This window comes from Plecotus auritus (assembly GCF_963455305.1).
Source record: "Plecotus auritus genome assembly, chromosome: 4".
NCBI lineage: Eukaryota > Metazoa > Chordata > Mammalia > Chiroptera > Vespertilionidae > Plecotus > Plecotus auritus.
The window spans coordinates 8,942,575-8,969,410 of record NC_137775.1 but is presented as its reverse complement, the minus strand read 5'-3'; the positions used below and the strand labels follow the sequence as shown (position 1 = coordinate 8,969,410).

At 43.7% G+C, this 26,836-nt stretch overlaps 1 protein-coding gene across 6 annotated transcripts in view; it reads right to left on the bottom strand.

Annotated features, from left to right (window-relative positions):
* The window catches only part of SYNE1 (spectrin repeat containing nuclear envelope protein 1), a 400,736-nt gene that overhangs the window by 95,833 nt on the left and 278,067 nt on the right, over nt 1–26,836 (bottom strand). For all 6 annotated transcript variants that reach the window (XM_080663595.1, XM_080663598.1, XM_080663597.1 and 3 more), the window contains 15 exons: nt 22,139–22,270; nt 21,021–21,130; nt 19,295–19,451; nt 18,260–18,391; nt 17,923–18,078; nt 17,579–17,788; nt 13,890–13,991; nt 10,526–10,645; nt 8,565–8,765; nt 5,381–5,554; nt 4,324–4,455; nt 3,473–3,669; nt 2,422–2,554; nt 1,606–1,788; nt 15–164 (listed from right to left, as the gene is read on the bottom strand). In XM_080663595.1, coding sequence (XP_080519721.1) covers nt 15–164; nt 1,606–1,788; nt 2,422–2,554; nt 3,473–3,669; nt 4,324–4,455; nt 5,381–5,554; nt 8,565–8,765; nt 10,526–10,645; nt 13,890–13,991; nt 17,579–17,788; nt 17,923–18,078; nt 18,260–18,391; nt 19,295–19,451; nt 21,021–21,130; nt 22,139–22,270 — 2,289 coding nt within the window. The remainder of the gene's footprint in view (nt 1–14; nt 165–1,605; nt 1,789–2,421; nt 2,555–3,472; nt 3,670–4,323; nt 4,456–5,380; nt 5,555–8,564; nt 8,766–10,525; nt 10,646–13,889; nt 13,992–17,578; nt 17,789–17,922; nt 18,079–18,259; nt 18,392–19,294; nt 19,452–21,020; nt 21,131–22,138; nt 22,271–26,836) is intronic.

The following is a 26,836-nucleotide window of genomic DNA, read 5'->3' as shown; positions in this document are numbered from 1 at the left end:
ACATGTGTAACCACCTTATATTTCTGAAGGTACTCATTGATGGCCTTGTAGCCTATGGCATTTTTTATATCCTCTTCATCCTTTTGGATGACGTTTTCCATGAGAGAGATCCAAGTCATGACTTCAGAAATGGCATGGCGCGAGGGCAGCTTATCCATTTGGAGCTGCCGAGGAGGAGAGCAAGTCACGAGTATTAAAATTCAAGCCCGGTGCCTGTTAACCTAAACACCCCACACGAGCCCTTATTAATGACCCCGCATAGGTAACTCATCCTAATGCCATGTTTGGATCTTAACCTCATTGGAAGCTTGGAATTAAACAGCAGGCAAACACTGAACAATCATAGTCATCTCCTGTTCACTTGCCATCCAATACTATAAACATTGTATAAACACTGGCTAATTAATCAAAATACCAGAAAGAAGAAAATATTATTGTTATTTTATAGCTAGTTTTATGACTTTAAAAAAAACGTAACTACAAAACATTCAACAGATGTATCTTATTAATTAGCTCGTAAAATCTCTGTGTATTATGACTCAAGAATGTTAAAAGGAGAAAGAAAAATACCACAATACCAACTATCATTTTCGAGAGCTTTGGCACTCTAATATTTATTCCTAAGAGCATAGCCAACTTCTCCAGTCTTTAAAATATACTTGCAAGTCTGAATCTTACTTAATATATCATACATTTGTACAGCTACTTATTATAATAATTTGGAAAAACATAAGAAATCATTTAAAATATTTATGGATTTCTACGAGGTGCAGAATGATGTAGAGATAAATGTGAGATGTACAGCTGCTGATTAGTACGATTAAAAATTGGCATTAAACACATCTATCTTACCGTATCTACAGTGATGAGCACAAAAGAGAGAGAGACATAAGCTCTCTGGGAGTTCAGAGGAGAGAAACATGTTTCCAGGAAAGAGGAGAACTGACTTCCCTTCTCTAACTTCTCTTCCCTTATTGAATGGATGCCAGCTGCTGTATTGTAGGTAAGATCATAGGTCTTTTACATGTATTATTGTTAAATCTTCAAGGCTACCCCCTTTACAAGGTAGGCGCAGTTACCCACACTTTACTCATGAGAAAACAAAGAATTCAAGCAAGACCAGAGAGGGACTGTAATACACACACACACACACACACACACACACACACACACACACTAAAGAAGCCCGTGGGCCCTGCCAGCGTGGCTCAGTGGTTGAGTGTCGACCTAAGAACCAGGAGGTCATGGTTCGATTCCCGGTCAGGTCACATGCCCGGGTTGTGGGCTCCATCCCCAGTGTGGGGGGTGCAGGAGGCAGCCAATCAATGACTCTCTCTCATTGATGTTTCTATCTCTCTCTCCCTCCCCCTTCCTCTCTGAAATCAATAAAAGTATATTAAAAAGAAGCCCTTAGAAGATCTGGCATTTGTAAATATGGCATTTGGTGAAGGGTTCATCTTAATACGCAGTATAGTGGAAGAGAGAAAAGACAAGCCATCCAAGACGAAGCTTATTTAAATCCGTGAGCAAAAGCTGATTAAGGCGGCTTTCTATTCCATATTCTCAAATCGGTCATGACCAAGGAAGCCAAAGATCTTGCTGTACCTGGTGGAGCTTTTCCTGAACAGTCGGAATATTTGTCAGCAGGTCCGTCCACTGGCCGTCTATGTGTGACAGCTCGGAACGCAGGGCGGCCGTGTCCACTTTCTTTAAGCGAAGGAGCTGATTCCCAGTGCTCAGAACAGACGACTTCAGGGAAGATTTGGCGTCCACTTCTTTGGAAAACTCCTGAAAGAAGGAGCAAAGTTCAAATCAGGATTAAAGAGCCCGACCTTTCCTTTAAGGAAAAAAGAGACCAATTTATGACAAAAACAACTTTTCTTTACATCTTGAAGGGGAGTTACGGTAAGCATTGCGGAGAAAAAGCAAAAGCAGCCTACTCTCTCCCTGAACCAGAGCCAACAGTGAAGCCACTACCTATAAACTCCTGAAAGAGGCGATGTTGAGCCCTGGTATGCTGCACAATCATTCAACACGGAGTTCACACCAGGGATTCTCCAGAACTTGGTGCGTTAAGTTTACCCACTGACAGCTGGTTTCCTCTCTTCTAGAGCAGATCAGGCCTCCCTATAGGCCTGTAAACAATACATGTGGCCCTAACTGGTTTGGCTCAGTGGATAGAGCGTTGGCCTGCGGACTGAAAGGTCCCAGGTTCGATTCCGGTCAAGGGCATGTACCTTGGTTGCGGGCACATCCCCAGTAGGGGGCGTGCAGGAGGCAGCCGATCGATGTTTCTTTCTCATGGATGTTTCTAACTCTCTCTCCCTCTCTCTCCCTCTTTGTAAAAAATCAATAAACTATATTAAAAAACAAAAAAAAACAAAAAGCAATACATGTGAGTCAAATGCTTTAAGCTCTTACCAGGAAAGCATTCAGATGATCACGGACCATCTCCAGTTCTTGGGGGACGGTCACAGATTGCTGAGTCCAAAATTCCAGCCTGTCTTTTGCAGTCTGTAACCAGTGAACGAGAGCCGCGGACTCACTTTGATATCTGTAAGTATATTGATGAGCCTATTAGGTAAACATCCAATCCCTACTTTCTGCTAACCCATGTTATTCGCCCATGTAATTTCATTTTTTAAAGTGTTTATTGAATTTATTAGGGGTGGCATTGGTTACTATAATTATATAGGTTTTGGTGTGCAATTCTATAATACATCATCTGTATTTTATATTGTGTGTTCACCACCACAAGTCAAGTCTCCTTCCGTCACCATCTATCCTCCCTTGACCTGCTTCTATCTCGCCCATCCTTCTTTCCCTCTGGTAATCACCATCCTGTTGGCTGTGACCCAATGCTAATCTGAAAGGAGGCCTGATAGATTTGGGAGAATAATGCCCTATGTTCAAACTCTCAAATTCTGATTCCCTTAACATTTATGCCTGAAGCAAGTCAGTCTCTCCTAGTTTCAGCTTTCTCTTCTCTAAGCTAGAGAGAAAAATGTATTTCCCCTATCCGTTCATGTTGAGGCTATTCAGACCATATCAGATGACTGTTAGTAAAAGCTCTTGAAAATAAAGATGGCATAGAAATAGAGTATTTCATTATGTAACATCACCCCCTCCACTTCTCTTGAATATTCCTCTTGTCCTTGAGAAACTTCATCTTCTCAAAACCACTCTCTCTTCTTTCCCTCTAAGGTTTTACTGTGGCCACCCATGGGCAGTCAACAGGTGAGGAGGAGGTCAGCTCAAAGGTAAGGTACCCGCCTCCCTCCCCACATTAGATTACATGTTCATACGATCATACAAGAATCCAATTGGGGGCTTTGTGTTTGTCTTTATTTGCCAAACTAGGTGATTCGTTCCTATAGGGACCATGATATCTTCTTCAAGTCCTGTGCCCACTAGCCTTATAAATACTCCTTAACACTCATTTTTAAAACGGGCAAAAGCGTCCTTGTATTACCTGGTCCAGTGTTTCAATATCGTTTCCAACCTGTGAAGTTCCTTAGACACTTTGTTGGTGCTGTTTAGCCAGTGTTCTCCAAGCTGGTTCAGCTGGCTCTCCAGATCTGAGCAGCTAACGGAGATCAGAAGGCGCTTCCCGTCCTCCAACGCCTGATATAATTTGGGCTGGTATTCATTAAGGCTGCATTTCAAATGCTGAAATGATGAAAAATACTGGGTCAGAAGTTTGGACAAGGCAATTTGTCTTTCTAAGGATCACAGTTTCTCTGGTACCCATATGTTCCCATTATCCTTAGTCAAACTTCAATTATTTGCACCCAAGTAACTTTGAGATGCTTTGGAAACTTTGAGATGCTTCACCTACTATCTCTAAGTATAGATGTCCTTACTTATTTATTTTTTTGGTGGTGACTTTACATGCATGTAAGACTATCAAACTGTAATTATTTCACCACATAAACTACAGGAAATGCCTGGTGGAAGCTGAGTTTTCAAGAGGAGTACTCTGTCATTTAAAAAAAAAAAAAACTTTTAATGCTCATAAAACAACAAACTATAATTTTTTCAAGATAGTGGGATAACAGGATAAACTACAGAAAATGCTTGGTGGAGGCTGAATTTTCAAAAGGAGCTGTCATTAAAAAAAGAAAAGAAAAGAAACCTTCTTAGATTCTATTATAAAACAAACACTTAAAATTTATGTGCTCGCAACAATGTCAATAGCTTGAAAACCTAGTAACAGTGCTTCATATTTGATTGCAAGTTTGTTTCGATTCTGTTAAAACCATGGGAGAGTTTCAGAAGGAAACGGGGCATCTTCCCACACCAAGCTGCCACGTGGACGCTGACCTGGTAGAGTGTGATCCGATCCACGAGCCTGTCCTCGCTCTCCTCCACCAGCCCCACGCTGGGGATGCTGCTCTCCACCACCTCCAGCTGCCTGCGGAGCTCCTGCTGGTCCTCTTCCAGATGGGACCATGTCTGGAAATGCAACATCCGTCCATGAGCTTAGAAGCCCTCATTAAGGAACAGCATTCCTCTTCGTGTGCAGAATACGCACTTGACAGATTCTCTTTGAAGTTCGGTCAGAGGGAGATGTCTAGGTGGGGGGTTTGCTTTGGGAAGCAAAGGATGGCTCTGAAGCCAGGAATCAGATGGTGACCCTGAAAAGCATTATCAACGGCCTGTGGCATCTGCAACTAACTAGCAGCATGAGCGAGTTACTAAACGAACATGGACAAGACACTCAACTTCTCCGAGCCTCATTTTTAACATTTAAACATGGGAAGAGTAATATCTATGTAGTCCATTTGGAGGGTTAAATAGAATAATGTGTGCATTATGCCTGGAACACAGTAAGCATTTGATTACCCAGTTTGCATTCTTTACCACGGTAATGATGAATGCATGACTTAGCTAGAAGGAATAGGCCTGTTTACTTCACGTAGGAAGTGAACGAAATACATCACATTTGCAAATTTATAAAAGCACAGACATCTAAGAATTATGAATATATAGCATAGGCATTCTACTAAGGAGAACGCTCAAGGGAATTTTTTCTAAATTCAGATTTTTATTTTGTTTTAAATTGGGAAGTCTTTTCTGCCAATCACTTGAAGTTCACTTCAACAGCAAAGGTCAGCTGTTTCTCAGCCCGCCTCTCAAACCCCATACCTCATCCTGCCCAGTGTGAAGGCAGGCCCCGTGCAGCTGCCTCCGAGTGTGGGGAAGGCTTTGTCAGAAGGCAAACTGGAAACTCAGAGGGGGCAAGGTGACACGCGATGCTGCTTCTCAGAGTTCCGAGGTTACCGGAGGCAAATCGCAGGAATAACTGTGCCTTGCCTTCATGGGCTGTTCGGCGGCAGGGGGTCTGCTGTAGGGGAGGGTGCTGCCTCAAGGGTCTCACCTCTAGAATGTACTCCAGCTCCACGCCCCTTTTGTGAGCCCCTTTGAGGACCGCTGAAGCCTGCGCCATCACTTCTGCGTGCAGTTGAGTTTCCTGCAGGGCTGCAAAGCTGATTATCTTCCTGAAGAGTGTTTCAGTCAAAATCATGTGAGATTCCAGACCCTGGAAGTATTCCTGCAATTTTTCAGGTAGAAAGAGGTCAGCGACTCATTCATAACATTGTTTCACACAGGAAAGCTGATGGTACTCAGCGGATATATGAGTGACCCTGTTCCATCGCTGCTGGCCTCCACCTTACCCCAGCGGAGACAGGGGCTCCAGTCTCCTGACTGGCCTCTCTTGTTCCCCCACCATGAGCATCTACACACGACTCTGCCCTACACAGAGCCCTTCATATGTAATCAGCCTCTGCTCTCCGAACCTTCATCCCTGCAGTCTGGACTTCCTTACTGTCCTGACCCGCCTCTCACTAACTCCACCATCCAAACTGGCCTCCCTTGTCCCTCGCACACCTTAACTCCCATTCCCCGTCCAGGCCTCTGTTTATACTCCGTATTCGCCTGACACACTCACAGCTTCCTCCCTCTGTGGTTGGGCGTGAGTGGTATTATGTATTCTCAATTTCCCTCAGATTACACCTACATGCAACGAAACTGTAGACCTTGCACGATCCTACAAATGTGTTTTGAATTGTCCCTCTTTCTGCATCAAAGGACCCAGAGGCAGGGACAGGGTTTATCCCACTTCTTGTTCCCAGCACTACGGGTAGAACGGAAGGTCCGAGAATCTATATACAGTAATATGTAGTATGTGCTACGTGCCAGGTATCCTACCGGCACTTGGCTAACTCATTTACTCCTTACAGCTCTTTGAGGCAGGCAGATTTATTTCCCATTTTACAGATGGGAACACTGCATGGTCCAGTCTACCTACCTTGCCCAAGGTCACTGCCGAGCTAGCTCCCCCTCAGAAAATGCTCTGGTCAGGAGAAGCTAGAACCATCTTTTTTTTTTTTTTTTTAATATATTTTATTGATTTTTTACAGAGAGGAAGGGAGAGGGATAGAGAGCTAGAAACATCGATGAGAGAGAAACATCGATCAGCTGCCTCCTGCACACCCCCCACTGGGGATGTGCCCGCAACCAAGGTACATGCCCTTGACCGGAATCGAACCCGGGACCCTTCAGTCCGCAGGCCAACGCTCTATCCACTGAGCCAAACCGGTTTCGGCTAGCTAGAACCATCTTTTTTTAATCAACCATCAACTATTATATCATAGAAGCTTAAAGTTGGAAGAGAACCTGGACATCACAGAGCTCAAATTCATGAAGCTGAAATCCCTTTTACAACCCCATCTCCCCCTGACAGTCTTGGATGGGCTTCTCGTGGCCAGGAGGGCTGTCGATTCAAGGCAGCTTACTCCTTTCAGCGTTCTTCACCTATTAAGCTTAATTTCTCTGTTATTTATAGTCATCGATCCTAGTGTCTTCTCTGGAATAACTCAGGAGATTATTTTATTATTAGGGTCAAAGATTTGAGAAAAACCAGCTGTGAACTTGAAAGCTATGTTTTCAAAGCCAAATGATAAGGCCTTAATAAATCACAAAGTTTTGGACAAAAACCTCTGGGAAAAATAGCAAGAAGTCTAATAGTAAAAAAAAAAAAAAAAAAAAAAAGTCTACCTTGAGAAGCCACCAGAGAGCTACATGATAGTAGAATGTTAACCATCTGTAACCCAATGGGATTTTGAAAGTTTCCCTATAGGAACTTCCAGGAGCCTTGGAGTTTGGGGTTCTGAACTGGCAAAATTGCTCTTTCTGCAATTATTGCTAATCATGCAAGAGTTAGCAGGGGTCCTCAAACTACGGCCCGCGGGCCACATGCGGCCCGCCGAGGACATTTATCTGGCCCACCGGGTGCCGCTGCCTGTCCTGCTTAGCAGCAGACTCGTCCCGGGCCCACAGTGCGCATAGGAATTTGTTCATAGTTTTTTTTTTTAACTATAGTCCGGCCCTCCAACGGTATGAGGGACAGTGAACTGGCCCCCTGTTTAAAAAGTTTGAGGACCCCTGCGTGTGTGCATTAAACAGGCATGGCTGAATTAAGGAGTAGGGTCTACCAGGGGTGGGCAAACTTTTTGACTTGAGGGCCACAATGGGTTCTTAAACTGGACTGGAGAGCGGGAACAAAAGCAGGGATGGAGTGTTTGTGTGAACCAATATAAATTCAAAGTAAAGGAGCGGAGGGGAGAGCAAGAGAACCCTCCGCTCTTTCGGCTCCGCGGGCCGGATAGAACAGCCTAACGGGCCGGATCCGGCCCGCGGGCCATAGTTTGCCCATGGCTGGTCTAACTGGAACTTGGTACAGTACAGACTGCCAGAGCAATCACAGGCCTACCAAGTTTGATTATGTAGCAAAAGGACCTGCTGTCCCCAGAAGGATACTCCTGAAGCCACAGCCACTAAAGGAGCACGTGTTTAAGGCCGTAAGAGCCGGACGCCACAGGTGAGAGAAGAAAACCCATCCCCAGAGCAGAGCGAGGAGTCCTTGGCCAGGCCGAGAGAACACCTAGAACTAGATGAGCAAAGGGGCATAAAAATCACAAAGGAAAATAGCGGGTAAGAAGGAAGCTGGGCCGAAACCGGTTTGGCTCAGTGGATAGAGCGTCGGCCTGTGGACTGAAGGGTCCCGGGTTCGATTCCGGTCAAGGGCATGTACCTTGGTTGCGGGCACATCCCCAGTGGGAGGTGTGCAGGAGGCAGCTGATCGATGTTTCTCTCTCATTCATGTTTCTAGCTCTCTATCCCTCTCCCTTCCTCTCTGTAAAATATCAATAAAATATATTTTTTTTAAAAAAAGAAGGAAGCTGGGCTCCTCTGAAGAGGGTCCTTGTGTTTCCCAGGTTATGAAGTGAGGAAGCCTGGCTGACACTGTGAGGAAGGGATACTTAAAACCACTGCTGAGGCTGGTATTCTTTTTTAACTGATGACATTATACAGCACAGCCTCCGTCATTGTTCTGTGCTACTAAATGCCAGTGGGTCTGCGTACACATTTGTTTACCATTTTAAAGATTCACGTATACAAGTAGGAACTCCTAAAAGATTAAAAAATACTGGGTTTACTCAATATTTGTCAGTCAGTGAGACCATGCTTGCACAAGTACATTCTTCCTCTCTCTCTACCTTATGTTTGTCAAGGAGCTGCTGGACTTCCTCTTTGGAAGACACGATCATTTTCTGGTCGCCTGCCATCTTCTCTTGTCCAGTTTCCAGCAGGTCGGCCAGATCTTGGAGGGCCCTTTCGTACTGACTCTTGAGTGCTAGGTTCTGGTTCAGTCCACTCCGCCGAGAGCCAATGGTCATCATCAGTTCATCATACATGTCCTTAGAAACAGAGACAGCAGCATTCACTCAAGTGATGTTGAGGCTCCTCTCTAAAAATACATTACCCACCAAACCCACAACCCAAGGACGCGCCTTCAGGTGTCCGTCTGCCTAGGGTGATGCTCTGTGTATTGGGCATCTGTCCACCTGCCTTACTCAGAATCCTCACTTCAAAAACTTCTTTCAAAAAAGGTAAGCTAGCCCAGTGGTGTGGCTCGGTGGTTGAGCATCGACCTATGAACCCGAAGGTCATGGTTTAATTACTGGTCAGGGCACGTGGCCAGGTGTGGGCCTGATCCCCAGTGTGGGGCATGTGGGAAGCAACTGTCTCATCGTTGATGTTTCTATCTCTCGCTCCCTCTCCTGAAATCAATAAAAACGTAATTTTTTTTAAAAAAAAAAAAGCTAATTTTTTTAACATTACAAAGGATATACAAAAACATTGCCTAGAAACGACACATGGGGTAGACTTAACCAGTCTTCTTGGAATGTCAATGTTTGTGGTGAGATGTGGGATCAAAAATTGTTCATGGAGGTGAAGGGAAATGCCCCAGAAAATGTAATTCTGATTTTTATAATGTTGTCAACATTCACATACTTTTAAAGTAATGGAACATAGTATCTTTAACATTTCGGATACTAATTAATAATTGGATTTGGGACTATCCTCCAAATAAAGAGCTTGAGAAGCAGAAGCATTTACTGGGAGCTGGAAGACTTGAAAAGGCCATGTTTTTGCCAAATGTGGTGAAATAAATAGATATCTTAACTGGAAAGGCATTTTAGGAGATGATGATACACCAAACACAGAATTTATTTGAGCCACATGGACCTGATGAACGTGCCACGTGAAGGGTTAGAGGCCAACAATGTCCGAGCTGGGAAGTTCAACCCTAATGGCTGTTTACAGCCCTGACGTTGGATCTTACACCTGACGTTAACCATTGCTGGAAACTGTCTAGAAAGGACAGAGGGGGGGGCAGTGGGCTCATGACATTGCGAAATGTGAGATAGTGGGGTGAGATACTTACAATAAAAATGCTCTTGTAAAAATAAGAGCTATTTTATTTTCTTGAAAGGAAGGACCTGTGAACCTGGACTGGATTCATGCTAGTACTTCTTCAACGGTCTGTAATAGGCGTGCAGAGTAAACGTGTGTATATGTGTCACCATGCACATTTTTTTCTTAATATAACTTAACTATGTTGCTCATCAAAGGCTAAATTTTTGCTGGTGTCCTATCCCAGGCTCGGCCGACCACCCTGAAAGCAGATTCTTGCGTCAAGGGCCTATCCAGGAAAGCAAGTAACCGGAAGGTCTGTGTAGATTTCAGCTTCCTCCTGGTTTAAATTCTTTGTTTTGTTTTGGAACTGACACAGTGTCTGATAAAAATCACTCTTTAAATACAGAGTAGATCTCCCTTTCTTAACTTTTCTAGGTTGGACTGATAATAATTATGTTTTCTACAGTAGAAAAATAATATAGCACAACTAAACTACACCACAGTGGTCAGCCATCGGAATAATAACAAATGATTTAAAAAAAAAAAAAAAAGCATCTTAGAAGCTTGGGAATACAATATTTTTTATTGCATTAAATATAGTAAAAATTTCAGAAAATTTTCTAAGAGTTACTTGGAAGAAAGATTAGAACTTAAATGATCCGAATTTTATAGAGAAAAAAAAGAAAATAGAGAAAATACTTTTTTCTTGAGTTCTAGTTAGGATGCATCATTGAATGCTATTGGTAGAAAATCATACCTGGAGTTTGGAGAGTTCTTGCAGGGCAGGCTGCTCAATCTGCAACTTGTCACCACGTTTTTTTAATTCAGCAATTCCTGCATCCAATTCCTTCAGCCCCTCTTCAGCCTGCTGTATTGCCTAGGTAAAATTTATGATATTTCATCAAAACTCCCATGAATAATTTCCCACAAAAAGCATGACTACCGTGTCTCCTTATTTATTCCTCTTCTGTCCACATAAAACAATACAGCCAACAAAACTCATTGCAATACAACATAAAAACCATGGTCACATGATGTGGAAAAGAGAAGAAGGCCCTTTATTATGCTACAGATCAGCTATCTTAAAGGTGAGGAGGTAAGAGGGACTGAGAATGGAGGGTTGGGAGAACAACACCTTCCTCAAAGAAAGAAAAATTCATGAATAGTGACACCCCAAAAAGAAGCATGATGTATGACGTTAGAGAAAGGTATCTGCCTGGAATTGTCTACGGGAGAGGTAGGGAACCTTTTTCCTGCCAAGGGCCATTTGGATATTTATAACATCACTCTCGGGCCATACAAAATTATCAACTTAAAAATTAGCCTGCTATATTTGGCCAAACATTTAATTAACTCACCCTAATGCCTTGGCAGGGCCAGACCAAATGATTTAATGGGCCTTATATGGCCTGGGGGATGGATATTCCCCACCCCTGGTGCAGGGAATCATGTTCTGGTTTCCTGAAGTGCAGTTCTGAGCATCTTTGAAAACATGTGACTGCATGGTTTCCCCAAGAAGCAGAAAATCACACAATTGACAAGTATTACATCGGCTGCTAGTGCTAAGCCTTGTCTTCCCAGGGCGAGGTGTGTAGAGGCAGAACAAGATCTCATCCGGGCCTTCTAGGAGCTAACCGTCTGGTTGGGAAGCCAGAATAATCATGGGACAGCAAAACCATTATGTATTAAATAAACTTGACACAAGCCGTCCCTGTAAGAGCACTTTGGAAACGGGAGATCCCAGTGAGTCCTGGAGCAGAATGAGTAGGCTTTTGGAAGAAATGCAACCTCGGTTGCCCTTGAAGAACGAAAAGAACATGAATTCCAGATGGCAGATAAAAAACATGTGCCCCGTTTTCTTTCCTGAATCCCCACTACCACCACAGCAAATGTTTTGTTTGCTTGTTTTTGGGTGTGCGTTCCCCCTCCCCCCAATATATCTACAAGAACAAGGCAGAAGAAAAGAAGATAATACCAACAAAATTTTGGAAGCTGGAAATCAGAAGGATAGATGATAATTGACTTAAGACAGTCTAAGAAAGCTGAATCCTCGTCCAGCAGGGGATCTTCATTCCCAAGTTTACAGCCACAGGAGGCTCTGGCACTCTGGTGAAGTGGGTGCTGAATAAGGAGGGTTGGTGAGAAGCTCTTTAAAGAGAAGTTAAGCCCGGCTGGTGTGGCTCAGTGGTTGAGTGTTGACCTATGAACCAGGAGGTCATGGTTCAATTCCCAGTCAGGTTACATGCTTGGGTTGTGGTCTCAATCCCCAACAGGGGGTGTGCAGGAGGCAGCCGATCAATGATTCTCTCTCATCATTAATGTTTCTACCTCTTTCCCTCTCCCTTCTTTGAAACAATAAAAATACTTTAAAAACAACAACAAAAAAAAAAACAACAAAAAAAAACAAGAGAAGTTAAATTCCCAGATCTCTTTCTCATTCCACACTGCCCCTTCCCTTCCCTGGTGAAAGATGGAACATTGATTTTCTGGAAAAGGTAAAAAAACAAATAGTCTCTGGACTGAGGGGCACCGGACACAGTTGTGAGTTTGAGTACTTGTTTGAAAATAGAGGGATAAAGTGAATGCCCACTGAATGGTGAATGTGGAGTCCCTGCGTCTTCTAGAGAATGGCAGCCAGACTTCTACTCTCCAGATAGGAAGGAGCAAAAATATGAAAAGACCAATAGAAACGCCTAAAAGTTTGACACAAGGATTTTCCAACCAATAGCCCACAGACCACTCTTCAGTAGATCTCAACATTGTCAAGCCTTATCCGTCCATCATAGTTGCCACTTTGCTGTTTAGTCTCGCATCCTAAACGGAATAGTCAGCAAAGGATTTCCTGAGAAATGCCTCCAACATGAAAGACAGAAACCCAAATAAGCAAACAAACAAAATAACCAATTATACAGGAAAAATAAAACTTCAATGAACAAATAATACGCCCAGAGAGATTATAAAGGATAACGCATCCATTAAAAACACAAATAAACAGGCCCTGGCCGGTGTGGCTCAGCTCATTGGGCGTTGTCACACTCAACGAAAGGTTGCTGGTTTGATTCCCATCGGGGCACATGCCCAGGTTGCGGGCTCCTTCCCTGGTAAAGGGTGTGTAGGAGGCAGCCGATCAACGATGGGAACCCTGCCTCCTGACCATGGTGCTGTCCTGCCAGCCCTCCGGAAGGAGGATCTGGCCCCCACACTTATTCTCACCGTCCAACATCCCCAGTGGTTTCCCACTGCCAGTTCCCGAGGGGAGATATCCAGTGTGTGTGATATGATCCACGAGGGTGAGACACTATGTATTTCATTTACATCCAGCCACATTCATTTTCAATTCCCACTTCTGTTTCTGCATGTGCTTTATAACAGTACCTGCTTACAGTTTATAAATGATTAAATATTCATATATTTGTGGTATGTGCTTGTTCAACTAGTGAGGTGTGTGATCAATGAAGTTCAGACACCAATGATTTATAGACTAAAGTCCAAATTCTCTGACACGCAATAGCCCTACCTACAGGGTGTCTCCAATGTTCTCATCCAGCCTTATTTCCCCTCCATCACATTGACTCATCGTAAGTTCAGCTAACAAGGGCCACACACTTTCCTCCTGCAGAGCTCTGGACTGTCTCCCTGTGCCTTTGTTCTTGCTGTCCCTTCCTGTGGATACCTTCCTTCCAGTCCCTGTGTGTCCCAACTCCTAAGTCCAGTTCCGATTTCCCTTGGTAGACTCTTCCCTGACCTCACCCCGCTGGAGGCAACCTACCCCTCTTCCGAATGTGCACACTGCTCTTCTGTGCCGCCACCGGGGCAGTCTGACTTCCTGCCCAGGTCACTGACATTCACGCCTAATCTCATTGTTAGGGGACACACTTCTTCAGGTCAGCAGCTGTCACTGACACCTTTTCCCAGCTCACATTTCCCAGTTCCGTGCAGGTCTAAGTGAGAGAGTCAGTGTAACCTGGCCAGAGATTCAAATCCAGCTCTCACAATCAAAACATGTGACAAACAAAGATGCTGCAGTAAGCCATAAACCTTGCGCAGATTATTTGACATTTCACAGTAAACCCGATCGGCTCTATGCATTAGCTCTTCTGGAAAAAGGCAGCTGTAAATACCTCTATTTGCTCCGCCACGGGCTGTTCAAACACATTGGCCAGTTTCTGCAGAAGCATGTATTTGCTGTCAGCCAGCGATGTACACAGCACCTTCAGATCATTCTAGGGGGTGAGAAATAGGAAGACTTAACATGTGCACCGGGAAATTCAAATGGTTATAAACATAACACATGCTCTTAGAAATAATATACAGGTATGGGAACTTTATGTTCAGAGAAATCAATGCTGTTCTAGGGGGAGGTAAAATAAACTGGTAACAGTTTACTTTAAATGCTAAATTTGACTTTTGAATAATCATTACACAAACCATTTTCAACACAATCTATAAGGAGGCAAGGCATACAAATAAAAAAGCACTGCTGGTCACCCTGAACTTCTTGTTATGTCTGAAATAAATGTGCACATTTAAACATCCCAGCAGAAATATTACACTAATGACCTCTATCTAGTAAAATAACCTATTGATGTTACCCTGATTTGGGAAGAAAATAAAATTCCTAAGAATAATATGATTCCTTTCTTCCTCTCTCCTCTCCTCTCTCTCCCTCACTTCCTGCTTTTCCCGAGTTTCAAAGAATGTGCACAAGCTTATAAAAAGCCATCCAGAAGTTTAGAAAAGAACCATGTTCATGATGACCAAAGGCATATTAAGAGAAAATACCAAAAGAGCTTAGCCATGCCTTTTGTCCACAAACATTACTCACTTAAAAGTCCAAATATGCTCTGGCCAGTAGCTCAGTTGGTTAGAGCAGCATCCTGATAGCCAAGGTTCGGGTTCAATCCCTGGTTTCTCTCTCTCTCTCTCTCTCTCTCTCTCTCTCTCTCTCTCTCTCTCCCTCCCTCCCTCAAAAAAAATCAATCAATAAAAAGTTCATGTATTTATATTGAGTTAGAGTTGTACAAAAATCAAATAGCTATCAGAATTTTGGTATTCAGTTCTAAAGGGAATAATGAACTGGGACAAAGCTGGAAGGATAAAATGTTTAATCCTGCCCTTCCCCTCCCGATATCAGTAAATCCCCTATTGGTCAGCAAATGTGTCCGATGGGCTGGGTGTCCGTCACAGGGTGAAGGTGATCACATCCTCTTCACTGGGGGCAAGTCAGATACAAGTGCCCGTCACCAAGATGGAAAATTCTGGCCATCTCACCAGCAGAAGGACAATCACAGCAAGGAAGAAAAATCAACTTTCAGGCCATGTGGGAGCATCACCACACAAAATGTCAGGCTAGCCCTAGCCGGTTTGGCTCAGTGGATAGAGCGTCGGCCTGTGGACTGAAAGGTCCCAGGTTTGATTGTGGTCAAGGGCACATGCCTGAGTTGTGGGCTTGATCCCAAGTAGGGGGCATGCAGGAGGCAGCCTATCAATGATTCTCTCTCATTGATGTTTCTATCTCTCTTTTCCTCTCCCTTCCTTGTGAAATCAATAAAAATACATTCAAAAAACAACTACAGCACAACAAAAACCAAAATGTCAGGCTAAAAAGCAAAATCGTGAATGGATTATGCAGTAAATTACTATTTTTTAAAAGCAATAAACAGGAGAATTAGAAAGAAGCATATGATTCTAAAAGGCAATAGCTGTCACTAACCCAAACCCAAACCAATCTGCAAGCCTAGTTGCAGACTAAATAGGAAAATATAATAACAGCACTGGAAAAAATGGGGCTAGAAACAAGGGTTTTGCTTATGAGATATGATATTGTTTGCAGGACCACAAAACCCGAGGAGGCAGTCAGTAGGGTGTGATTTAAGAGTTGTGGACATGAAGGCTCTGAGAGGCAGCTAGGGTTATAGAGCAGTAGGTAACAAAGCCAGAATTTGAACTCAGGGGGACTGGCTTTGGAGACTTTGTTCTTTCTTTTTTAAAAAAATATATTTTTAGTGATTTCAGAGAGGAAGGGAGAGATAGAAACATCAATGATGAGAGAGAATCATTGATCGGCTGCCTCATGCACACCCAACACTGGGGATCGAGCCCACAACCCAGGCATGTGCCCTGACCGGGAATTGAAAAGTGACCTCCTGGTTCATAAGTCGATGCTCAATCACTGAGCCACACTGACCAGGCCGGAGACCGTTCTTTTATTTTTTTAAATATATTTTATTGATTTCAGAGAGGAAGGGAGAGAGAGAAACATCATTGATGAGAGAGAATGATTGATCGGCTGCCTCCTGCACACCCAACACTGGGGATGGAGCCCAAACCCTGGCATGTGCCCTGACAGAGAATTGAACCCAGGACCTCTTGGTCCTTGGGGTGAAGCTCAATCCACTAAGCCACACCAGCTGGGCTGGAGACTTTGTTCTTAATTTTTGCTCTTTTGACTTTGCAAAATGAATATTAGAACAAAGCTTAGCTACTAGGGATCTTGTGAAGATTAAAAACAAGAGTACATGTGAAAATATTTTGTGAATAAAAATAAAATGATGCACAAATGTTTGTGGTAATTTTACTTTGTAGTTTTAAGAATGTAAATTACCTGAAGGCAGTGGTAATTTGTCCCTCTAGAACAGTGGTCGGCAAACTGCGGCTCTGTTGACTAATGAGTTTGCTGACCACTGACCTAGACTCTGAATTCCAATAATTACAGGTTGTTGTTGTTCCTTGTGATTAAGCCCCTATCCCAGTGGTCGGCAAACTCATCAGTCAACAGAGTGGCAAACCGCGGCTCCCGAGCAGCATGTGGCTCATGAGCCGCAGTTTGCCGACCACTGCTATAGAACAATCATTTAATTGAGGCATGGGGCCCACCGGCTGTGAGTTTGACATGCTTGCTCTAGATCAGTGGTCGGCAAACTCATCAGTTAACAGAGTAGCAAACTGCGGTTCGCAAGCCGCAGTTTGCCAACCATTGCTCTAGATATATACCCAGAAAATTCCTTGTGTCTTGGCTAGTGCTACATTTATTTAACATTTTACAGTATTTTTTAAATCAAAAATTTTACATAAAACTCTTGGCCCTAATCACAGATATCCATTTAATAAAACTTCTATGTCTGTTAAAAATAAAGTTCAATTAAAACTTACGTATTCCCAAAGAGAACTTTTTATTAGGAATGAAAATCAACATTAAACAGTTATCAGCTACTTTTGCATTTGCTGAAATTTATAGTCATAGGAAAAGTTTCATAAGCACACAGTTATTCAGTTGGCAACAGTCTCCAGTCTGGAGCTAAAAGGCAGCCAGCCTGAGAAGTGAGGACTGGGAAGTAATGCAATATGTCTGAACGCAGGTGGAACTAATTAGGCCACAGTCACTTGCAATGGGCCTGGGTATTGGAGTCCCGGCTTTGCTCTGTATTACATGTTTCTTTGGTTACATGTTTCTTTGGTTATATGTTTTAAACACTACTATTATCAACTGGAAATTGTAATTGTACTGTGCCATAAATATGACTTTTATTGGTTGAATGTAAATTCCTATTCAGCCCTTATTGTAGTTAGCTGCTTTTCTTGAGTTCCATTTCTGGGAGAATGAAACTCAGTTTTCTAATCTAAGTTCAATCCCCTAGTTTTTCTGTAATGTTCTTTCTCCTCGTTGTTCATTTGAAGAAATAAAATAGGTCTTGGCCTATCATACCTCGATCAGACATCCTGTTTAGGACACCCTCCCTGGCTTCTGCTTAGAGCAAACTATTAACTCTTTCCGTGGAGGACGGGCAAACAACTCTTGACAATGTCTTACCTGGAAATTTAGTACTTGCTGAAGTCTTTCCTTCATCTGATGACATCGCTGATCTACTACTGAGTCTAACAAGGATAACCTCCCCAAAAGACACCCCAAAGTGTCTTCAATAACATCGCGGTGATCACTATTCTCCGGAAATGCTTGGGAAAACAAGTTCTTGTTCTTATCCATTTCTTCAGACATTTCCTTAATATCTTTGGCAAGTGTCTAGGGTTGATCAAAAAGAAGACCATTTGAATGTTTAGACCCAGGAATCTGTATACAAATCAAGTCTTTACCCCCTTAGGGAGTCAAGTGCTTTGTAATGCCATACACTCACAGGCATAGGCTGGCAAACTTACCTCTTGGTTGAAGAGGCAAGTCTCGGTTTCTTCTGGTGTAAGGGCCATGGCAAAAAGTAAACGTTCTTCAACATCATCCAGCCACGTAGAGGTAGCCGAAACTCCATCATATAACTTCTGTTCTAAGTGAATATTCTGCTTCTTTGTCCCTCCGCCCTGGGAAAAGAAGTGGAAGAAGGAATTAATTACAGTGTTTTGAGAAATCAAAGAAAATTACCAAGATAAGACTTTGGAGTTTAGGGTCATTCACTAGGGTTGGGTCTCAAGAGTTCATGTCCAGGGGTGGGAAACCTCACGAAGATCAAGATCCATGAGTAAACTCAGAGCGCAGCCTTACCTGGGATGAGACCTCCTCAAAGGCCTGGTTCAACCCATCCAGCAAGGACGTCACTGCAGATTTATCGTGGGCTGGCCCGTCGCCTTTGTACAGTGGCACGCCAGCCAGGAGCCGGTTTGGCCTGCTGAAGAGCTGCAGACAAACAGGGGCGGCTTACGTAAGAGCACATGTACTGTGTCCAGGTTCCTCAGATCCAAAGGGAAGTCCTAGAATTTACTCTGTTCATGCCACTGCCGTGGAATGGCCCAGGTCAGTGCTAGCCCAGGACACAGGACTAGTGTCTATTGTCAAAAGCCCGCTGGGCCATGGCTGTGGTGAGCATCGCAGGCTTGCCCAAGTTCTGGCCTCACTCACTAGCTCTCCAAGGTGTCCATTCCTCTGACTCGCTGGCTTCTGCTTAGAGCAAACTAATAGCTATTTATCTGGAACCTTCTGTTGCTATATTCAATTCCATTGGGTGTGGCTTGATTGACTGAGCCAAGTCCAGCATCACTCAGTACCTACCCATCTTGCAAACCAGCCTGCACCTGGTTTACAGGAGCAATGCCAGCTGACCACTGGCTTCCCCTGTCTTTCAGAACCACCGAAGTCCCCATAGTGTCTCATTAAGGTCTTCTGAAACTATTAAATACTAAAAGTAGTGAGGAAAAATAAGATGACTTGACAATTTAGTTCCAGATTTTTGGAATTTCTTTTATCCTAGACGTATATACATCCCTAATTTACATCCGTAATTTTCAAAGTCGTAAAAAAGGGGGGAGACACAATTTAATGATTTATGCTAATGAGTAATCAGACAGGATTATCTCTGAGGAAAAATGGTACCTAGAAACCAACTTTTCACATCTAAACATGTAATTAATTACTAGAGGAAATGTGAAATGGGCTTGTGAAGAAAAATGCAGGAAGGATAATTTGCTTCATGCCTTATTTCGCATTGAAAATGAAAACAGAGAGGACTGCCTGGTTATACTGTCTCAGCCATGCCGTGCTTCTTCCACAAGAGGGAGTACAGAGGAGAGAAACGTGCGGTACCACTTGCTCTTGTTCCTTTGCCAGGGCATCCCGCAGCAGCCTCTGCTTGGCACTGACTTCCTGCTGGAGGCTTTCCCACTTCATCCGCAGCTGCCCTTCAGCAGGGGCCCTCTCTCCTTCCATCCCCAACTCCTGGGATGACACAGCAGGTTTTTCACTATTAGAAGAATAAACAATCTAAGTTTACCATGTGGGCAGAAAGGTGATCACTTATTGCGTGCACGAGCTGCGGCCTCTAAAATGAGAACCAGATTACTTTAGTTTATTAGCTCACACTTCCAAAAAAATAAATTCTAAAAAATGTGAGACTAACCATCAACAAATATAGGATAATGCAACCAGGGCCACAATAATCATTAAAAAATACATTGAAAATAGCTCAACATTAAAGATAAAAATAATTGGGGATCAGAAAGTATATGGATTCGTATTCTTTGACAAATAGCCCACAAATTAGTTAAAACCCGTAAAAATGCTACTTGGTCTCGGCCAGTTTTTACCCCGAGTCCAAAGGCCAGGTTTCAAGACGTGGATTAGGGTTCAGGACATGAGAGGAAGGCACCTGTGCCTCATCCTTCAGGACAGGCAGCAGTGTGCACCTGAGGATGACTGTGGCTCTTAGGGCGACACAGAGCTGAGTTTTTAAATCTCTGCACCATATGCTGTGCACCTGAAACTAATATAATATTGAATGTCAACTAATTAATAAACATTAAAAATAAATGCACATCAGCCCGGCCAGCATGGTTCAGTGCTTGAGTGTCCACTTATGAGCCAGGAGGTCACGGTTCGATTCCCAGTCAGGGCACGTGCCTGAGTTGCGGGCTAGATCCCCAGTGTGGGGCGTGCAGGAGGCAGCCAATCAATGATTCTCTCTCATCATTGATGTTTCTATCTCTCTCTCCCTCTCCCTTCCTCTCTGAAATCAATAAAAAATACGTTTAAAAAAATAAAATAAAAAATAAATGCACATTTGATTTGTGACATTCACAACGTTCACGAACCCTCTGTGAAGAAGATGGGCCCTTCTTATTCTAATTCCACAGAGGAGCAAAGCAGGGCTCAGAGCTGAGTTACTTTTCCATGGTGACAGCAGTTGAAGTAGAATAAAATCCAGACCTCCCTCCAAACAGAGGGATCATTCCTCTCTACTGCAGCTCCTTTCCTTTCCAACCCTTAGACTCAAGTCTTCAACTTGGAAATTGCCCAACTTCCTTAGCTTTTCTTCTCATACTTTACTCTTCTGTGTATAAGACTTTCCTTCTCCACTCTACAACAGGACTCAAAGCTCAATGAGTTGGCATGCAGAAATTACAAAAACAATCCTCAAGAAAAATCAACATCTTTCGTAGGCATAATGATGTTGAAGGAAGACAAGTTCTTACAGGGAAAATGTTTTACAGTTAGATATTCAGAAAGAAACATAATTTTCTAATGTGTTTCTTATGTGATTTTTTTTTCTGCTATTTGATTTTTAAAAAACGAACTCATGTATCTTCTCTGGACAGATATGCTGAGCATACGGAAAAGAAGCCCTCAGACTCCCTAGCTGTATTCATGCCGCACAATAAAATATTCAAAATGCAAGTAAATTATATATCCTAAAGAGAAAAATAATGATTAAATTTTTGCAGGTGTTTAAAATAAAAGTTTGATTGAGATGTTTGCATTTCTTCAGATGTTAGGGAATCAGTGACCAGAATAGAAAGAGCGTTTGGAAACCTACCCAGCACCGCCAGAGGTCTCTGCTGCTGAGTGTTGGGTGAGGATTTCCTCTCCACGACTGGCTACTGACCGCAGGAGGCTCTTCTGCTCTGCTAACTCCTGCTCCAACTCCTGCTCAAGGGAAAGAACAAACAAACACAGCTTGTGACTTCATGAGTATCATCTGCAATCATGGTTCTATGTCTACTACAGCCTCGGAGAACGCGTGCAGCACATGTTTCAGTTTGCACGTTGCATAAAAGGTGTGGTTGAGGGAATGGCTCACACATCTCTCCGAACTACTCTATAGCATTGGTGGCTTTGATAAAACAGACCTGAAAAATCTTGGAGAGAAGAAAAAAAAAATTGATGGAAAATTAACATTTTGCTGGGCAAGGGTGCCCTCAAGTGGTACAACATGAACTTCCAATTTTCAAAATGAAGACTGCCTTTTTCCCAGCTGAGATCAGTCCTTGAGAGCAGCTGTTCTTTAATTCCCTGCTTACTTGATAAATTTGATTATCAACGGATTCAGTTTTACTTTTTCATATTTTGTGATAAATGCCTTTGCTCTTTGAAAAAAAAATTTAATATGCCCGATTCATAAAGTTAAGGTATCAATGAGGAATCATTCTTATTCACCACAGCTCATTATTTTCACTAGGCAATAATTTGCAATCCAATTTTGTGATGGTATCTACTTGAAAGTAGAAAATAAATTACATTTATTTAAAAAAAATGTAACTCAGACTTTCACCAATTCTCAGAGGCCTTCCTGAGGTTTTTATTATATAAAATAGTTTGAAATTGGGGCAAGTCTGAAAATAGAGCAGATAATCTTGATAAGGCAGATTTTAATTGTTACTTTACTTGTAAAGCTTTTCTTAAAAGAATAGACTTTAAAATGACCAAGCACAAAAATAGAGAATAAAACAAATAAACAAACAAAACCACAGAAAAAGGCCCAAGCATTCCAGTGGTCACGAGGAAATATGCTGAACCATTTAGCCCGGTCTCTGCGAAGAGCAGGCAAAGGTGCATTCCGTCTTTAGAACACAAGAAACTTGGCCTTCTAAGCGTTTCTCTCCGGTGTGAGCTTGGCACACCTGCAGGCTAGAGAGAGGTGAGGAGATGCTTTACTTTTTGTTGCTGGAGACTGCTCTGTCGCTGGAGGGCCCATGTGGAGCGAGCTTGGGCCAGCCAGTCCTGGACACCGGGCCTCTGGGCGGCAGCTGGGTCACCGTCGCTATCCTCCTTCTCTTGTGCTGCTCCCTGGTTTTAATGAGACAGAAATCAAGAGTCATACCACCCACAGGAAAGCCCTGACCAGAGCGGAGTGGCAGCTGCTTCAGTGTGGTCTCAGTAATACCAAAGCGGCTCCATTTGGATGTGAAACCATATATTTTAAAAAATGGCCCTAGCTGGTATGGCTCAGTGGAAAGAGTGTTGGCCGGTGTACTGAGGGTACTGGGTTCGATTCCAGTCAAGGGCACGATCCCCAGTGTGGGGCGTGCAGGAGGCAGCCAATAATTCTCTCTCTCTCATCATTGATGTTTCTCTCTCTCTCTCTCTCTCTCTCTCTCTCTCTCTCTCTCTCCCCCTTCCTCTCTGAAATCAATAAAAATATATTTTAAAAAATGGTAACACAAAACCCATTGAACTTACGGCATTTGTAGGAGGGAGAACAATAAATAGATGATTATACTCAGACATATTTGAGGGCAAAACTGCCTACTTAGAAGCTGGACTTTTTAGCTGACTGATGTGGTCACCAGACATTATTCCAGAATATTTTCCAGAAGACCATAGTAACTCTAGATCTCACTTCCGCTACTAACACCACCAGGACCAGACCCCACTGCCATTAGCTGCCACCACTGGCTTCGACAAAGGAGAAAGACAGCCCTAGCTGGTTTGGTTCAGTGGGCTGCAGACTGAAAGGTCCCGGGTTCGATTCCGGTCAAGGGCACATGCCCGGGTTGTGGGCTCGATCCCCAGTAGGGGGCGTGCAGGAGGCAGCCAATCAATGATCCTCTTTCATAATTGATGTTTCTATATCTGTCTTCTTCTCCCTTCCCCTCTGAAATCAATAAAAATATATATTAAAAGATAAAAAATAAAAAATAAATAAATAAGGAGAAAGACTAACGTAATTCTGAATTATCTGGTAGGAATGTATCCTTCCTGCTTGCTTGTTCTGATGGGATTTGAAAGGCCCTAACGTACTCATATCAGAATGGGATTCGTTCCAACCGAGATTTTTTCTGCTCACCTACGTGTATATGTCAGAGGATAAATTGCACAATTTGAATATAGCTCATTCACTAAGTACTTCTTAAGCACCTACTGTGTGTCAACCACTGTTCTAGGCATCGGGGATTTTTTTTTTTTTTTTTTTTCAAGAAGGAGCCAGACAGGGGCACTACTGGGGAGACAAACAATAAGCAAGTAAGAGAAGGGAAGAGCCACAAAGAACAGGAAACCAGATGATGGACAGAGAGTGAAGGGGAAAGGTTTCCGAAGCCGCTCTGAGCAGGCATCCTCAGAGACAGTTCCACAGGGCACAGAACAATGGCAAAGGCAGGCCGAGGGCCCTGCAGGCCTGGGACTGGCAGAGCAAAGGCAGGGGAAGGAAGCGGCGTGGCATCTCATAGAGAGTAGCACAGTGAAGGACCCAGTGTGGCTGGAGCAGGGTGGGGGCGGGGAGGGTTTAGAGTTCATTTCATGGAGGAGTGGGCCTGCTGGCTAGCGGGGAGCTGCTGCTGCTGTCCTTGGTTCTTTGCTGACTTTGATCACAGAATGGGATCCAGCAACATGGGTTCATCCCACCGGAGTGACCACAAAGCCCCTTATCTCCTCTTATTTTCAGAATTCCACTAACTATTGCGAATGGGGGAAAAGGGATTCCTGGAAAGTTACCTCACAGGGTGCTGTGATCATAAATTCCTACCTGGGCCCTCCAGGGTGGGAAGTCCCTCCCCAGGCACATCTTTGCCTTAGGCAAGCCCTGCCCATTGTCTCCGTGCATTTAGGTTAACACACCTTTGGAATAATCCCCGCCACCCTCAGGAGAGCACATAATCTATTCACTATCCTGTAACCCAGTCCCCCCTTGCTTTTCCCACCTCCATGTCATCTTTCTTCTTTCCCCTCCTTCATTTCAAACGCTTAAATGAAACTTATTCTCCTGAGCATCTGAGATCTGCTCCCCCCCTATGTGGTCAGTTTGGCTCAAATAAACTCATAAAAATTCTCTGTAGGTTTGCACGTTTCTTACGTAGACACTATTACCAGGAAATAGACAGTGTCTGTTTATCTTTCTATTCATTAAAATCCCATTATTAAACTGTAAAACGTTTGAGATGATAAACTTGGCAAAGTTGCTGTCAGTGCTTGAAGTGAAATAAACGGAAGGAAACAAGAAAACAGTGAAACCTACAGGGAATGTTATCCATAATCTTTTCCCAGGTTCTGAGCCACCTGAGCTCACAGCACTTTCCTTTAAGAAGATCCAGCTTCACAGCCAGAGATGTGGTGTAGATAGAACAACGCCGCCGGTCTAAAATATGCCATCTCTCTGCCCTGACCGGTTTGGCTCAGTGGATAGAGCGTCGGCCTGCGGACTGAAAGGTCCCAGGTTTGATTCCGGTCAAGGGCATGTACCTTGGTTGCGGGCACATCCCCAGTAGGAGGTGTGCAGGAGGCAGCCGATCGATGTTTCTCTCATTGATGTTTCTCTCTATCCCTCTCCCTTCCTCTCTGTAAAAAAGTCAATAAAATATATTTTAAAGAAAAAAAATAAAATAAAAAATAAAATATGCCATCTCCATGTTGCAGGGCCTTCGGGATGGGTGCTTAGGGACACCCCGCTGAGAATATTCCCACTCCTGCAGGAGAGCTTCCACAGAAAAACAGTGACCTTCCTGCAGGTGGCGGGTGTGGGCTGAACGGACACTCTTCCAGGACTAACGCCCAGACGTTTCTACATGAAGCAGATGCTCTCCATCGGAGAATGCACCACGGACCCAGAATTAGCTCTGAGAGACCTGGGACCTCCCAGCAAGGATGAGGCAGCAGGTCCACAGGGACCCGGAGCGTCAGCGTAGGAGGCTGAACACGGTCCCCAATCAGAGCCGCTCCAGCTGATAGAACAGGTCAAGGCCGTGACCTGCTGTCTCTCTTGGGTGGGATCCTGTCACCTCCTCCTGCTCTGCTCTTAGAAAAGTTCGTTTTCAGAGCTGAAGACTCACATGATAACTTCTCTGTTCACCACCCCATCCTTCTAACACAGGTCACGCCTGTCTGACAGCTGTCCTTTCAAAGCCCTCGCGCCAAATGTGCGCTTAGAAAAAGGACAGCAGCAGCGCCAGGTCTAAGGACAGCGCAGTCACTGCCCAAGCACACACACAGGTTCAGATTCTAAGACAGGCTAGACAACCAGTCATATTTGACTAACTGAACCCACAGCTTTAGAGAAAAGGGAATGAGGCAACCTGAGGGCAGATGCTTCGTCTGTATTTCCTAGGTGGTTAGGTTGGTTTTTCAGTTAGAGAGTTTTTCTCTGACCGGATTTAGTCATTTTGAAACATAACCCTTGGACCACAGGAAGCAAAAGAAAGGATGGAGAATCCAGCTCAGATTTCATTCCCTCCCCCCTGGGGATGAGCAGGCAAGGACAGAAGGGATGAGATAACAGCAGTCACTGTCTCTGAGGTTTGATAGCAGTTTTCCCTCTTAGCTAGGGACTAGGAAGTCAGTGACTTGGTCCCCAGAGTCCCCTGTGGGTGGAGCTACATAGCTGTTTATTTGGGAAATACTAGAACAGTAACTGCTTTTGCCAGGAACATTCCTTGGAAGATTAGTGAGGACTGGAGAAGGCTAAACATTAAATAAAGCATTTCTTAATAAAGCATTTAATTATTTATATCGGGCTAACTCACTGCTCCCTGGGTGGGTAATAACGTATGAAATGACCTAAGCTTCTTGCAAAGAAAAGATAACGTAATTCAGGAGGTATTATCATATGCCAGTAAGTCTGCGTCCCTTCACATAGAGAAAGAACCCATGGGGGAGGGGGAGCTAAAGAGGTTGGTTATTCATTGATACAAACAGAAGTCCAATCAGTTAAAGGGAATGGCCTGATTAGAGATGGCCACTGTATGGATACGTAGCTCTGAGAAGCGAAATGCTTGAGGCCCCACACAAGTTAGGAAGCTATTTCATTCCTCCTGACCCTCGCCAACCCCAACTGAAGGGTCCAACTTCACTAACATCGACATTCCATGGAAGATTGCTTTCCGCCAACAGCCCTTAGTTAATCTCAGATCAATTCTGAACTTTCTACACGGAGGGGAACGATCCTTTTCATGGCAATAATGACACACACAGTGCTCCTTTTAGTCCTACACCTGGAAAAAGAATCTCTTCAGAAAGGTCTAATTACTTAAAAACAAACAAACAAAAAAAACAAGCCATCAAAATTTTACATGCTGGAAACTTAGTAGATGAAAGGTGGTAAATGTGTAAGTATTTTAAAAATGAACAATGATGAATTTCAAGGCAGTCAAACAGTTTGCACAACAGTATCCCCAGGAGAGCTTGCACCCGCAGGCTGCATCCGGACTTGACTCCGTCTGAAGACCCTCGGTGGCCTGTGCGGCACCGGCCAGGTGGGAGCAGCACGGTGGCTGTCAGCACGGGAAGCCCAGCCCAGACTAGTCTAGCCTGCGAGCGTTCGGCAGGGCCTTTCCTCACAAAGAATGTGTTTTGCAAACTGTTAGTTGTGGTTATTCATTATTATACTCTGCTGTGGTTTGAGTACCTACTGTGAACATTACC